The following is a 16,120-nucleotide window of genomic DNA, read 5'->3' on the forward strand; positions in this document are numbered from 1 at the left end:
CTGACTTGTAAACTGCACTACTGCTTAACCTGACCACCATTTGGTGCATGCAAGCCTTTTGAGTTGAAGTGCATTTCGAAAAAAGTTTTCATTGTATTAAACAATCATAATACTTTTCATGAATAATGCTGTGCAGAGATCTGCATAATAAATGTGAAAGTGGTATTTTGTCTTATCAGTTGCTCAATAAACGCACGGTTAACAAATTTATTTTTGACAATGTTATTCAGTGAATCTGCACCCTTGATTGCTTTAACATCAACAATGATTTATTCGATTGAGACATAGATTATCATTGAACTAAAAATGTTTTGATAATACTTATATTCTTGTTTGGCGTTTCATGTTTTATGCATGGAAATGAATTGCTCCAAGCTTATTAATGATGATAAATATATACGACTATAGAATAAAATATAAATTTGGCTGTATTTATTTATCAATAATTTGGGAGTAATGCTCAATGGTAATTGACTGCAAGAGATTTCTACTTCAAATCTGTCGTCAGTCATTAAGAATTAGGCCTATGGGTTCCATACAAGTTTTTCACAGTAAGAGTTCAGCCAATGGTACAGCTTTCAGTATTTTTTTTTATCTCGACAGCTGTTGATGCACGTAGGTACCATTGTCATTACTACTGCTGCTTCACCTGGTTTCCCAGCTTTAACTCATTAGTTTTAAACGCACATGTACTGTTCAGGTTAAGGTAATTTCTATGTTAAGCAGAAGTTAGGAAATTAGGAAACGTACATTTGCTTTTCTTTCTGAGAGTGTATAGAGCACTTACAATACGCAGTACAATACCATATATGTTGTTCCATAAATACCCGGGGAGTTTATATTAGGGATGAACTTATAACACGGCAAACTTGAGATAATAAACCAGCTAGAATCGTATGTCTGGCTTGACTAGGCCTATGTTGTAATATGTGATTTGTGTTTTCTCCTACATGTGCACACTGGGATGGATTTGACTACCATTGGTGCTTTCTGATACAGAGTCATAATAGCTAACCCCAATGGTGAATGGGATAGTTACGGTGAGTAGGCTATACACCTCAAGCTTTGGTACAGTCTTTTCGTTAACATTCTTTCAACACAGAATACAACCGCCTTAAATTAAATCGTCATACTTTATTGTAAAAATAAACCTTAACGAATAGCTTCCTGCATCAATCATATCGACGCAACAGTTGACTTCAGTCAAATTGGGTTGTCAACCACAATGTAAAAATATCAGCCACATTGTTTTAACGTGATTCAATACAATACTCATACAAATTATGAAACAGACCCATTTCAAATGTAAAAAAAAAAAAATGAAAGTGTTTCGTGTTGTATCACTTTCGTGTATTCAAGATGGACAACCCTGTGGCCAATCAGAGAAGAAGGGAACATCTCGAGAGACCCTCCTCCCACGGATGTCACCATGACAACCGCTTCTCGCGTATGGTCCCCACACAGTCAAGATGGCGGAGGAAGAGAAGGAGTCGGCGGTAAGCGCTCAACTTGGAGTGTCTTAGAAGCATTCACATTACTTTTAAATTTAGTCGTCGGTAGTTCTCATGCAACGGGTTACCATTGTTAACATGCGAAATCTCATCTCAGCTCATGAATGTTAGCAGTTGTCACCGCAATGCGTTTTAAGTGGTGGCTAATGCGGCTAACTCACTTTGCACAGCCCTCTAATCTCCCAGTTGCTCGGTGACCGTCCGGGGCCACTGGTCCATCTGCCAGCGGTAGTAAGCGACTGGCTGTTCCCTTCACATGCGTTAACGTCCGTTTAATAACCTAAGTTACTAACGTTGCTATCTGTGTTTATTGGAACGCTTTTGAACTGCGTGTGTGTTGTCATATCCATCGTGGAAAAATACACAATGACACACAAGCTTATTGAGATACCTGTCTAAGCCTTTAGTTAAAAGGATCTGGGAGTGTTGTTTTCCTTCTCTCCAACAATCCCACGGGGAACTTTTTGAATGATATGGCAATATCATGAAAGTAAATCTTGAGGGCTAATGTCTATTTAGTTTACTTATTTATTTACTTTTATGTTGTTGTTTTTTTGTGACAGCTCCCTATCGCTACTGAGCTCAAGAAACGACGCGCCCCTAAAGGTAGGAAATATGTTTAAGCCTAAATATATTTATGTGTAGGCCTGTATCATAATGATGTGCTACTGGCTTGTTTTTGTTCATATTTTTTTGCATTGAATTCGTACTTGTTGTTTTGTCCGTTATCAACTCCACAACTTAAATTAAAGCAGCTCACAGCGCAATGGTTTATATGAATGTTTCATACAAACCAGACCCAATGCAATAATGTTAAACTACAAACTGAAAACGTCTTCCTGCAGAGGGCGATATTGCCCTTCTTTCCACTTTACATAAGTATTGTATAGCCTAAGCAGGCCTTCATGTCCATCACATGTTCAATACATTTTTCTTTGAATCGGTTACTAATGCCAATTATTCATTTTGTTAGATTATCATATCATAATGATATGTCTATGCTTTATATTTGTATACAATATGGAACTTGGTATACTGTATGCCTTTTATTGGTTTTATTTTTTGTTGCCTTTCCTTCTCTGTTCTCCTCAAATGATTGATGGTGGTACGATTCTTTTTGTTATTGAAATAAACTATGTAGCCTACACTTTATTAATAGTGTGTTTGGTATTCAAACGCATGCAAAATATATTATTGATATTCTTTTGGAGCACTGTGATCTTTGAGTTGAGTAAAGACGAACCCCCTCATCGTTTCGTCTCCTACATGCTAAGTCTTGCGGCAATACTTTTTGGAATCCAACATAATTTCATTTTTCACCACGCGTTCCATGTGTCTTTTGATCTCAGCATGGCTCTCCTCTGCTCTCATCCTCTTTGAAACAGATGCTTAAAAGACCTCAGAAGGCAAATCTTTTTTTATAGCATTAGCAAAATCTAACACCACGATGAGCAGACTCCGCCATTTTTACGATGAAATAGTATTTCTGTCTACAGGGCGTTATGCGGCAGGCTCCATGCCGTGCTCCTCGCCCTTTGTTTCTCCATTCACAATGGCAGGGATATGTGTCACATAGACACGCCCGTCCCTGAACCACCCTCATCCCACAAATCTGCCCAGCTTTAGTTTCTCTACGTGGGCTTTGGAGTGCCAAGGGGCCACAGCTGAAACCAAGAGACAAGGATATTATTACTGCCTCAGCAGGAGGGAAAGCCGATTAAGTCACTGAAAATAGGGCCACTCTACATCTTGATGTGGCAAAATAAAGTGTGGAGAATTTTCAGTTCCTCAGTCAAGAGATGGCCAGCAACTTACAGTACATGAAGCGGATGTATAAATCATTAGGCCCATTGTGTTGTTTTAGAAGCAAAGGAACCCTGGCATAAGCGCTAAAGGCTAACTGTATAATTTTACACCAGAATGTCATTAACAATGTTTTCCAGAGTGAGCAGGAAATTCAAAGCCCACGTTGTGACTGCACACACAAATCCTTTTGTTCCTTCTTGCCTTCGGAGAAAAGTAGAAGGCGGAAGATAACAGGATTACCAGGATCAAACCAGAATTCCAATCGCTGCCTTACAGGATATCATATCGCACTGTCATACGAATGGCTTTGACCACTCTGGTTCTACCTTAAGTCTTGAGTCTTAAAACTAAAGCTTTGTACTGAATTGATCCTCATTCCACCCCAGCTTGCTTTCTTATGTCTGTCTATATGCATTATGTTTGTAGACAGAAAACCCCTTGTTGGCTGGAGACATTGTTGCCTAGGTAACAAGACGAATATGTTAACATGCATGAGCAATAAGAGACCTCAATGTTGAGCAGAAACTGAAAAAGCTTACTATGAAGCGGACGAGTACCTGAATAATCTGTTTTGCTGTCAAATAAAAAATGTGCTATAACCTTGTATAAGGTCAAAATTATTTTAGAGAAAATAAAAATATATATTGTTCGGAGGAGTAAGATTCAAGGTTTAACACAAAACAATCCACTTCTTCAGCTCCAGAGCTGCCTATCTTGGAGCGAAGGAACTGGCTCATTCACCTACACTATATCCGCAAAGACTATGAGACCTGTAAGGTGAGCAGCTTCTCTCCTCCCCTCCGTCTTGTTCCTGTCACTTGCTGAGGTAGATGCTTAGGTTGGGCCAGGTTGACCCCTTCATGCAACACAAGGATGTTGAAGGATTTGTGTCCGGATACGCCCTTGACAACCCTTTTATTTGTAAGAGACCAGACTTTCTCCCACCTGAGAGGTCTTGAGTTCAAGCCACTTGTTTATCCATGCCTGTCCTAGGGTCGTTGTTTAAGACGCTCAACCCCCCCTATGGCCCTCTGGGTAGCCATGCAGCTTGCTGAACTTTGCAAACAGACTTTCACTCAAAAGTAAATTTCTAGAAATAGCCACAAAATCTGAGACGCCGGCCAAACAGCAAATACTTCTCCTACCCCTCTCGAACCTCTCAAAGCCTGTCGTCAATAATAAGCCCCCTTGTCTAGATCCATGGTTTGTTGGGACCGACTTAAACTGGATAGAGAACAGTGCTTACAGCACAATGCAATGCCTATTTGTTAGAATAACGGAAAGCTCCCACTTTACACTGAGCTTTCAAGTGATTTTAAAAGTATCACATTAACATCTTGTTAAACCTAGGGCCATTTCCTTCCGGAGCATTTGTCATATTTGTTGAAATTCACTTAACGTCCTGAAAGCAATCAATAAATTAAATGCCCAATATCTGTGGCTGCTGCAGGCCTGTTAATAGGCCTGTAATAAGCCTGTCCGATTATTTCATTTTGTTGCACTCATTGTGCACGAATAAAGTCTTCCACAAGGCTAGACAGACCTATTGCTAAAGCTATCAAGCTGTGTTTTGGTCGAGTGTCTTAGAGGGAGGCCTGAAGGGAGGGGTGGGATTTTTTCAGTTGGATACTTTAATAATCTAGCTTGCCCTGGCTGGTTTCTCAAAATGTTGTTCCCTAGCTTTAAGCTTTTTAACTTTACAGATATCTATGGGATGGTCTGAAAGAAGCTCCTACTCTATTATTCATCATTTAAATACGTTGCCAGCCTATAAATCGATACTATAATTTGTTTCACCATTCTAATGGATTTACTTAAAAAGGCCCAAAAGAGAAGTCCAGCATTAATGGTTTGATTACTTTATTCTTTAAACGTTTATCTAAATTCTGTTGTGGATCCAGGACATCATCAAAGACCAGCTGCAGGAAACCAATGCCATGTGTGAATATGCCATATATGTGCAAGGTAGGCCACGATTTACCAATCAACACTCCTCTGCACAGACTAGGCATGCACCAGGCAAATAGAAGAGATGAAAAAGATTCATGTGCATTTTAGCTGTCTCACACACTTTCTTCTAAAATACGCAATGTTGACCGCCCGTGGTTCTTCTGTTAAGTTTTAATGAATTGGATAAGCTCCCTTTCAATTCACGAAGGAAGAAAGAAATGTCTTCTTCTTATTCTTCCTTTTGTTCCCCGTAAGCGCTAATCCTACGGCTGGAGGGGAAGATCCAGCAGTCCTTGGAGCTGTTTCAGAGCTGTGCCATCCTCAGTCCGACCAGCGCGGACAACCTCAAACAAGTGGCCAGATCCCTGTGAGTCCCCTTGCCCAGCGTTGTCCCACCAGGCTAACCCCGCCCGTCATCTTCATCATCTAACAAACTGGGGGAGGGGGGGGGGGGGCAGGGGCGGTTGTAGTTGTATCCAAGCAGAATGTCAATATACAAGGCTTTTTCTTTTGTTGCCACTGATCATTTAAGAATTAACGGTCAATTTTGACAACACGCTGCTTTTTTTTGAGTGTGTTGTGAGTGAGTGCGTCACGCCTATGAATTGATATACCGTCTGTTTGTTTTATTCCACTAGCTTTCTGCTGGGGAAGCACAAAGCGGCCATCCAGGTCTATCATCAGGCTGCCACGCTCAATGAGAAAGATTGGGTAAGGAACCATAGTTCTATTCATTAGTTGGTATTCTGTGTTATGGGGGAGTGGATGAAGGGCTATTTTCAATTGTAAAATTACAAAATGAGAGTGTATTTAAATAAAACTAAAAAAGTGACATACTAATGGTGTTCATGTTAACTAAGGTGCTCATTTATACATTATTAGGGTAAGGGTTAACCCTAACCCACAAACCCTAACCACTACGCTAGTACTATATAATTACGCTTATTACGGCATTACCTAATGTCAATGAATGTACCCTTATTGTGAAATGTTATCAAAAGGAATGCTAAGAAGTAACATCTAATTTCTTCTTCCAACTTATTCTTGCCAACATGGTTCCTTCAATAACCTTGTTGTGGAATTCTGAATCACATCAAGATGATTGTTTAGCAGATGGTGACTGTATCTTCGGCCAGCAGCACTATCTTGCTTTGCCCAGAATCCTTTATTTAATGTTGATTTGAAACATAATCTGATAACGTTGCAGTTTTTGTTACTAGAGTAATGGAAAAACTGCATTCCCCCAGAGTGGAGTTGCAACTTTATACGTACTGTTATCTAGAAAATTATGATCTGTTTTGCATACTAAAGAAATCGTCCCCAACTCCGAGGCACTTGCTCATACAGCAATGATTTTTTTATATCCAGCTGTAATACTGTCAGTGCTAGCCATCTCCCCATGGATGATATGGCATTTCTCTTCCCACCAGGAGATCAGCCATAATCTGGGTGTGTGCTACTCCTTCATAAAGGATTTCAAACATGTGAGTATACCAACCTTCGCCACCCACTGCTCTTGTGAAGGGATGGCCGGAGCTTTTAATCTCTCTCTCTCTCTCTCTCTCTCTCTCTCTCTCTCTCTCTCTCTCTCTCTCTCTCTCTCTCTCTCTCTCTCTCTCTCTCTCTCTCTCTCTCTCTCTCTCTCTCTCTCTCTCTCTCTCTCTCTCTCTCTCTCAGGCACAGGAGCATTTGAACGCAGCCCTGCAGTTGAGCAAGCATGACAGGACTTTCCTGACGCTGGGGAAGGTGCACTTGCTGGCTGGGGAGGTGGACAAAGCCGTTGAGCTGTACCAAAGCGCAGTGGAGTGAGTGCAGCTTTGCGGCAACATATGCCACATGTTAAGTGGTTGTGTTCAGCCTCAGAGTGTTAAATTGAACAGGCCTTTTAAAAAAAAAAGGGGCATGTTACCAGCACTCGAAGAGTTGGAACTCTGCTCTTAACGTCGTCGTTCTCGGAGCAACCTCTGAATGCATTTTCTTGAAATATGTTTGAATAGTAAAGCCAGTCTTGAGGCAAAAGGCGGAAAGCAACATTTTCAAAGCAAACTATTTCACCCCGTTTAATGATCACAATTATCCCCGTTGCTCAAATGAGTTTGAGGAAAGATACGCGCGTCAACAAAAAAACACTCTTCAAAGCCGTTTCCAATAAAGTTTTTTCACCCCTCGAGGTTCATTTCAATATTCAGTTCCTCCCTGAATGCATCCGACTCTACATTCGAGTCTTCTTTCGGTTCACTCAAAAGTTTGCGTTGCCTTCTTAAAGACGGTTTTGTTTTTGTGTTGATTATTGTAATCAGCGAGCAACGATGTAAATAAGGAAATCACCGTGCCAAGATTCTGCAACAAGACTCATTATGACTATCTCCTGTAGGGGGTAAATGAATTAATCAAATGCCCTTACATGTGCAGTAATTCTAATGAGGGACACCACTGTGCACCCTCTCAGAACTCCCCGGGAGTCCTCTTATTCGCTGCATTGTGGAAATCCACCCCCCACAGGTCATAATTAATACTATGCAATATGCACCGCTGAATCAACCCCCAGATTGAGTAAGCAGCAAAAGATTGGGCCCCTCTTCTGCCTGTGTTGACTTGATACTTAGCACAGGTACTTAGTGTAATTGCATACACCGGTCCAAAGTGATTCTTTCCACTTCTGATGTATTGATGCCCTTGATGCAGGTTCTCCCCAGAAAACACAGACTTGCTGACGACGCTTGGCCTGCTGTATCTTCAGGTGGGAAAAGCTGTAAATTCATGTAGAAAATTCAGAATTTCATTGGCCAGACAACAGACAATGTATGTAGATGCTGGACTTTTTGAGAGGCATGATTGTGATGATGATTGCATGATTTATTTAAATTATATTTACAGTCTTTATGTCTTTTATTTTCTCCTCAGCTTGGAAAATACCAAAAAGCTTTTGAACACCTCGGAAATGCTTTGACCTACGACCCAAACAACTATACAGTATGCTCTTCATTACATTGATTTAGCCCCTTTTGTTGTTGCCATTCATTGCATTCTGACTCCAGTCTCAAGCCCATTGGGTGGAATGTGTCTACAATCAAGCGGTTTTCCCCAAGGGAGGTTCCTTCTTCTAAACACGGTCCCTTCCTAGGCCATCCTTGCTGCAGGAAGCATGATGCAGACTCACGGAGACTTTGATGTGGCCATGAACAAGTACCGCGTGGCTGCCTGCGCCGTGCCCGAGAGCCCCCCCCTCTGGAACAACATTGGCATGTGCTTCTTCGGCAAGAAGAAATACGTGGCTGTGAGTGGTTTTTCTTTTCCTGTTCATGTACCCTGTGTCTTTGAAGCAGGGCTTTGACAATCACTGGTTGTTTAGGCAAGGCAAGGCAAGGCAACTTTATTTATATAGCACTTTTCATACACAAGGCAGACTCAAAGTGCTTCACATATAAGTTTAGTTTAGTTTAGTCAGCAGAAAGTGTCAGGAAAGCCAACGTTCAATGAAAGTATTTCAATGATGTTGTTGGCCTCTGAATATTTTCTTAAAATTTGAATTGTGTTCAATTTCAAATTTGTAATTTCACAAATATATCAAACCTGTCATGGAGAAATGTGTGAATAATTATTGCCGCAGTCAAGAGGAAATACTGGTTAGGGTAAAGGTGTCTAAATCCGTCGCTGACTGAAAACAAATCTGTTCTTGGCCCCTAATAATATAATTCAAAATAAATAACAAGAATATGTATTCATCTATCTTTTTTTCTCAAATGTAGCACTTTAAAGGTACACTGTGTAGTGTTTTAAGTAATTTATTACCTCAAATCAACGTCTTCATTCATAAATAACCTCACCTCATTGGTGTAAAATTATCTCTGCCAACAATCTCACTTATCCTCCTGAGCGAAGAATCCCTTATCTGTATTTACATAGGACGGGCGAGCTCTACGGAGGCTTCAATGTCCTTCCGGTCTATAAAAAACGATGAACTGCCGAGAGGGACAAAAAGCACTTAATCTTATCAAGATCTTCTCTTGTAGCTGCCGGGCGTCTTTGTCGTGGTGGTTGTGACTCTCATTCTCCTCCTCTTCCTCGTCGTCCTCCTCGTCGTCCTCCTCCTTGCTATACTGCGACAGTAATGTTACCAATAAAAAAGATATAAACCGAACATAATTCACTATCTTGCTCGAGGAGTAATTACTCATACATGCTCACACTAATGATTCAATGCAGTTTGAAGTTTGTTTGAAATAACGTACCTCATCACCCGTAATAAAACTTGATGAAGTGTTGTTTGAAGACATGTTGTTGTCATAGCTTCTTGAATCTTGACACATGCCGCCTGCCGTAGTTCCAACAGGTTGCAACGCACATTTGAAAACACGAGGCGCTAGAGAGCATATTCATTTGAATGCGAAATAAAATTTAACCACTAGATGGGAGAAAAAATTACACAGTGTACCTTTAAACTATTTGCTTATTTGATGCGTTTTAGGTATTCATGATATGTGGGTTGTATTTTCATGTTTGAATGCGCTTCAAACATGAAAAAATCGACCAAAGTCGGTTTGGTTAGCTAGTTTTCGGTCCATATCTTATCTTCCCTTCATTATTTTATCTTCAAATGGTCATAACATGACAAGTTTGTTTTGATGCAATGTCAATGAAAGACCTTAATAATATTCAACTCTTTCAAGTGGATGGAATAAAATAAAGTGATGTTATAGTATTCAGAAAGGTTTAATGACATGAATTAATATTCTGTACTAGAATTGAACACCATTAAATAAAAAGTGACCTGTTTCACCTATTTAATCATGTAGGCCCAAATAAAATGGGGTTATTTTCATAGCCAAGGATTTGTGAAACTAATGCTCAATACTATCGTCATGCAATAATATCCTAGTGTTTGTTAGAATAATATAATTTACCCTCCCCCTCATATTAAGTATTAACGGGCTAGCACACAGCTGGCTAGAATGTTTTGTTTATTTTGTTAATTTTATCAGATCAGATGTTATTACCCGCCTTCACGGTCGTTAGAAATGCTTCAAATTACGACCCGGGTCCGCCGGCACTCGGCTGCTCCTAGTTGCCAAATCCAAAACTGCTGCTGTGGGGGCCAGAGCATTCAGTGCCATGGACCCTGATCTCTGGAATTATCCCCCCAAACATCTTTTGCGATTCCATCTTCAGAGCCTGGTTAAAAACAAATGTTTTACTAAACACTACTCCCCGAACAATACTTAGACCTCACCATCCGTTTCACTTGTATATCTATGTACGTTTGTATGGTGTGCTTGTTTGTTCATATATTTTGTTTGTTATTTATCCTTTCTTTATAAAAAAATCTGATTATTATTAGATGAGGATGAAGTAACATTAAATGGTTCATTCTAACCATAGGCCATCAGCTGCCTGAAGAGAGCCCACTACCTGTCACCGTTTGACTGGAAGGTTCTGTTCAACCTGGGCCTGGTGCACCTCACCATGCAGCAGTACGCGTCCGCCTTCCACTTCCTCAGTGCAGCCGCCAACCTCAACCCGCGCTTTGGGGAGCTCTACATGCTGCTGGCAGGTAGGCCGAGAGAGGGTTATGAATTGGAGTGCTTTATCTTAATCGTGTAACGGAAAGCGATCTCGCCTCCTCTACTGGAAGTCGCTCCCACTCTTTCCCCTCTCCTCGCTAAACCAAGTCACTGAGATGGATATCACTCCCTCGGAAGCAGTCCTGACCTCTCTGTTGCCAATATCGCACGTTTGACGGCCCCCTGTTGCAGTTGTACTGTACATGTGAGATGAGAGCGCTTCTGGGAAAAGGGCTCAGATACTAGATCAATCCGCTCGCCGAACTCTCAAGACAGACGACTTACCCGATCCAGAACCGTACACAAGGTGTTTCAGTAAATCATGACCCACCGTTCAACAAAAATATATCACCGGCCGAAAACATACCCCAGGCAGGCAGATGTAATACAAAACTTAACACTGTGTCGTGGTTGGTCGTAATACCTTGGAACCGGTTGCCTGGTTTAAGTGTTTCTAATTGGAATGGTCCAATTAAAGCTCCCTCTCTCATCTCTTAAAGCAATTTAAAACCTCCCTCTCTCCTCCCTCCCTTCCTACGTTTCTCACCTATTGAGAAGTTTTGCAATTCATGTAGTTGCTTAAAAGGGCCTCACTTTTATTTCTTTATTTTATTTGTTTCAGTGTTATACGTTTGATTGTTTCTAAACATTCAATGGCGGTAAACTAGCAGTAGTGATCAAAAGTTTTTCTTTAATACGACTATGGTATGATGGCTTCCACGTTCCGACTCCTTTCTTAGTGTGTCCATGTGGTTGAATGCCGTGCTGTAATACTTGTGTGCATTGGGTAACCTCTCCCCAGTGGCCCTCACAAATCTGGATGACGTGGAGAACGCCACCAGGTCCTACCAACAAGCAGTGTCTCTCGACGGGTGAGCAACCACACAGTTTGAACCCCACTAGAGCGCTTAACAGTGACCTCAGATGTGTTTGGGATGTACGTTTAGAATCCTTAAACTGTGAACTTATTTGAAGACAGGAAAGCATGTCAGCATTGTCTTGCCGATGTTTCCCTACAGATTTGAGCGTTGAAGCCCAACCTAGCGCTGACGCTACCCAGGCCCCAGGGGCGTAGTGGACAGATCGTATCCTCCAACCTGAAACTGCGCTCAAAGTTCCAACAATCTTTGACCATGGTTGACCTCTTGAACTGCGCTGAACTCCCGTTAGGCATTGGCTGTATTCTGAAAGCCCAACCTAGCGTCCAGCCAAGCACTCGTCACGCCCTGACCGTGTTTAGATGTCTCTTGTTTGATGTTCTGCGTGGTCCTACCTCAGGTCCAACCCCCTGGTCAACCTGAACTTTGCCGTGCTGCTCTACAACCAGGGAGACAAGAAGGGAGCCCTGCTGCAGTACCAGGAGATGGAGAGGAAGGCCAGCGGGCTCCGGGAGAGCTGCAGCAGTGTGGAGTTTGACCCTGAGGTGCTAAGAGACGAGCACCTCACTCTCTTTATGTTGTCTGCTTTTGTAGGTCTCTGTGTTTCACTGGGGCATCTGGAGGGGTTGCTCATTCCAGCCCTCAGCTTTCCCTGGCCACAAAAATAGAAAATCCTTCAGCAAGAGGCGTAATCCTTTCAATACAATTATTTTTATAATTTTTATTTTTTACTTGTAAAGTGTAAAGTGCATATGCTAGTGCATATTCTAATATGGATTGCATTTTATATTCCAAAGCAAACTCACACACTGTCAACCGAATAACACATAACACACACATAAACAGCGCTCTAAACGCCGCTCTCTTTGTCCCCGTCCTCCGCCGTGGGCCCCCACTGACAGCTGGTGGACATGGCTCAGAAGATGGGCGCCGCCCTGCAGGTGGCAGAGAGCCCCGTGTGGACGAGACCGCCCGCGGACACCAAGTCCAAACCCCGCTCAGCAGCCGCCGCCACCAAGAACCCCGGTGCCCCCCTGGGCACCAACCAGGCCCTGGGCCAGGCCATGTCCTCGGCAGCCAGCTACAACAAAAAGATCCAGCTCTCAGCAGGTAGGTCCACTGCCAGGGGGAGGGGGGGGGGGTACAGTCATTAGGACTGTGCCGCGCTAGCTCCTGTGCAAAGCTGTAGGCTTTCCGCAGCTGCTTGTGTGTTTGACTCGATGCAGGTTCATCTACTGTGTTTTAATCTGGTGCACCCCACTGGGTTTTTGAAAGGACACATTTTTTTTGTGGCCTCTTGGATTATCTGTATATTTATTGCATTTATATTGCTTCGTTCTCACTTGGGTAAGAGAAAAGCCTCCCTCACGGCAGCTCATGCCCTTTCCTTCAAGCTCCCGCTCGGCCCACAAGCAGCTCATCCGTTTTAGTTTCCATTTTATTTTTTTGGTTTTCTTTTGAGTGCATTTATATATTTCATGGATGAACTCTGTGATTGTTTTAAGTCATCTTTATATCAAGTCTTACTATTACGATTTCAGTAAAAATAAACGTACGAGTGGCTGATCACAAAAACCCATTCAAAGATGTGTCACTACAGTCCTCTCACTGACATGAGCCCTCACTGCCTCACTGCCTCCGTTAACATAGAGCCGGCCGGTGGTGTTGTCATTGTCACCTAGAATAAAGCAATAGTTTCACTGTGTTTGCAGAAAATAAAAGGTCAGACGTGGCCAAAAACATTGTATCGTGCAGTTATTAGCTGGCCCATCGGTACACTGCACACTGTAAAGCAGGTGGTGAGTTCCACTTCACTGGAGCGTAGCCTCTGGATCTGCCCTCCCATTCTGGCGCCGTCAACAATAGCAGCAGCATGAAGGAACTACAATATCTACTAGTTGACTACATTAAGCCACTGCCTGGTTCAGCCATTTTACACAGCCGCTTCTAAGATGTAACTCTTGCTGTAGTTACAGCAAGAGTTACATCAAACCGACAAGTTGTGTGTCAAGATTCCTCAAGTTATTGTTAGTCAGTTGCAGTCAAGTCAGCTCGCCATGTTGTTGTGTTACTCATAGGCTAGGCTCTGTCATAGGCTCTGGTCTATTAAAAATAAGCTTTGTGTTTAATGAGCTATTACAACATACTTTTTATTTTATTTTTTACATTTGGCAGACTGGTTTAAGTTGAAGAAAATTACACATTCTTTGAGCAATTATGGTTTGCCGGTTGTGCTTTAGTAATTCATGTGACTGCATTGCATTGTTTTAAATGGCAACACGTACAAATGATGGCCTTATGTAATAATATAAGAAAGGTTATGGGTAAGGACATGGGTAAGGGCAAGTGTTACAGAAGGGATCCTCCCAGCTGACGTCAGCATCATGAAAATGTACAGTATGAAATAACAACGTGAAAGAAATGTCTAAAGAGGAGATAAACGCCCCAAAAAATCGATCCAATAAATCGATGCCTAAATCATCCCAAATGAACGGCCTCACGAGCCTGACGGTGTTGTGTGATCGTAGGAGCCACCAGGGGTCCATCGATGCCTCTCGAGCCCGAGCCTGACGCGGAGAACGCACACGGCGACCTCCCCGGCCCCCCTGAACTCCAGGAGACCCCAGAGGCACCCAAACCCCAGACCTCTAAAGAGTGAGGACAAGATGGTGGAGGGGGATTAATCCTGCGCCTGCCAAACCCTGGCCTCCCTCACGGCAGCTCGTGCCCTTTCCTTCAAGCTCCCGCTCGGCCCACAAGCAGCTCATCCGTTTTTAGTTTCCGTTTTATTTTTTGTGTTTTCTTTCGAGTGCATTTATGTATTTTATGGATGAACTCTGTGATTGTTTTAAGTCATCTTTATATCAAGTCTTACTATTACGATTTCAGTATAAAATAAACGTATGAGCGGCTGATCACAAAAACCCATTCAAAGATGTTTCTTAAGAATTTCAGCTCCGTTCACATAGAAGGTCAGGATGTAAATAGACTTCAAGTGAAGATTATACTTTGCCACATTTCAGTATTTGCGAAATAGGGTTTGATATGACAATCAGTGGGTGTCCATCTATGACCAGTCTTTTATTTATTTACATTTTATTTATTTACATTTATTTGAATATAGTTATCTTTTTGTGAACTATGTAAATAATTGTAAAGGCCAAGTTCATGCTACGTTATATGAATAATTGTTATCTATATACAGTAATAATTTATTGCAAAAAATAGTTAAAAGTAAAAACATTTCATTTTTTCCTAATCAACACAGAGTGTCCAAGAGGAGGCAGTGTTGATTCAGAATAGTCTGTTAATTAATAGTACCTGTATGGGTCATTGTAAAAATGTAATGGCCTATTTCATTTAGTTTTCTTTTTTCTTTGGGCTGCTTCTTGCTCAATTCTGACCAATCTAACCAAATTATTGATTTGATCAATCCATCTTGCACGTCAATCTAATTTGCGTGCCAGCGTTATTATCACTATGGCGAAGAAACGTAAAGGATGGTGGCTTATCGTTCATTTTAAAAATTCAACATCTTTCAATTAATAAGGATATTATGGTTTAGCAGGAAATGGGGGTAAAAAATAAGTATGCTTCAATACAGACTTTCAATGGAAATGATTCAACAGTATGCAAAACTTGATTTTAAATATGAATTACCTGAACGAAAATCTGGCAATGATGCTGCATGGTTTGCAAAAATGTCAGTCAAGAATCTTGGATACTACATTACCATTGGCGTAGTTGAAATGAGGTTGAGTTGTAGGCTACTGCTCTTATGATGGGATGTTGAGACTCAAAGATTGGACCTGGGCCTTTGATTGACTCATTGCAGCCACACATGACACAGGGTAAGAATGGATTCACCTGTTTAGTTTAACCATGGGATCTCATGGTTTCCTTTCAGATGTCTCACTGGACATAAACATTGGTTTAGTTAATGTTACCAATTATCTGCACACCTACATGTTTATCACAGTTATCATATGGGATAAAAACTAGCTATCCTCTGTTTCTCTCAGGGCTCTATAGGAAAAATAAAAAAGTCCAAGATGACTGTCACCGTGGACTCCTTGATTTGCTGTTACAAATATGTATTGGTATAGAAACAATTGCATCTAACATGCTAACTAACTAGACATGGAAATGTGCAATGCCCCTGTGATATATATATGTGTGTGTGTGTGTGTGTGTGTGTGTGTGTGTGTGTGTGTGTGTGTGTGTGTGTGTGTGTGTGTGTGTGTGTGTGTGTGTGTGTGTGTGTGTGTGTGTGTGTGTGTGTGTGTGTGTGTGTATATATACAGTATATATGTGTGTGTATATATATGTATATATATATATTGATATAGATGTATATGTATGTAAAAGGTTCCTGGGCACAGAGGGGACAGTCAGAATGATGCTTGGGCAATAC

At 41.6% G+C, this 16,120-nt stretch overlaps 1 protein-coding gene across 1 annotated transcript; it reads left to right on the forward strand.

The window, feature by feature from the left end:
* Positions 1–5,238: 5,238 nt before the first annotated feature.
* On the forward strand, positions 5,239–14,372 carry bbs4 (Bardet-Biedl syndrome 4). The gene is made up of 13 exons (XM_084476533.1): positions 5,239–5,282; positions 5,523–5,634; positions 5,906–5,978; positions 6,698–6,751; positions 6,945–7,072; positions 7,953–8,007; positions 8,172–8,240; positions 8,392–8,544; positions 10,647–10,818; positions 11,631–11,700; positions 12,107–12,251; positions 12,609–12,816; positions 14,235–14,372. Exons 1-13 carry the CDS (start codon positions 5,255–5,257, stop codon positions 14,363–14,365), a joined length of 1,398 nt encoding a protein of 465 aa, XP_084332659.1. The 5' UTR covers positions 5,239–5,254; the 3' UTR covers positions 14,366–14,372.
* Positions 14,373–16,120: the final 1,748 nt, after the last annotated feature.

Source organism: Micromesistius poutassou (genome assembly GCF_964030765.1).
Source record: "Micromesistius poutassou genome assembly, chromosome: 12".
NCBI classification, from domain to species: domain Eukaryota; kingdom Metazoa; phylum Chordata; class Actinopteri; order Gadiformes; family Gadidae; genus Micromesistius; species Micromesistius poutassou.

Excerpts from the sequence above, each read along its gene's own strand:
- bbs4 (XM_084476533.1), top strand. The coding sequence starts at position 5,255 with ATGTGTGAATATGCCATATATGTGCAAG. Across the intron at positions 11,701-12,106 it reads CAAGCAGTGTCTCTCGACGG|GTCCAACCCCCTGGTCAACC; the intron begins GTGAGCAACCAC and ends GTCCTACCTCAG. Across the intron at positions 12,252-12,608 it reads GTGTGGAGTTTGACCCTGAG|CTGGTGGACATGGCTCAGAA; the intron begins GTGCTAAGAGAC and ends CCCCACTGACAG.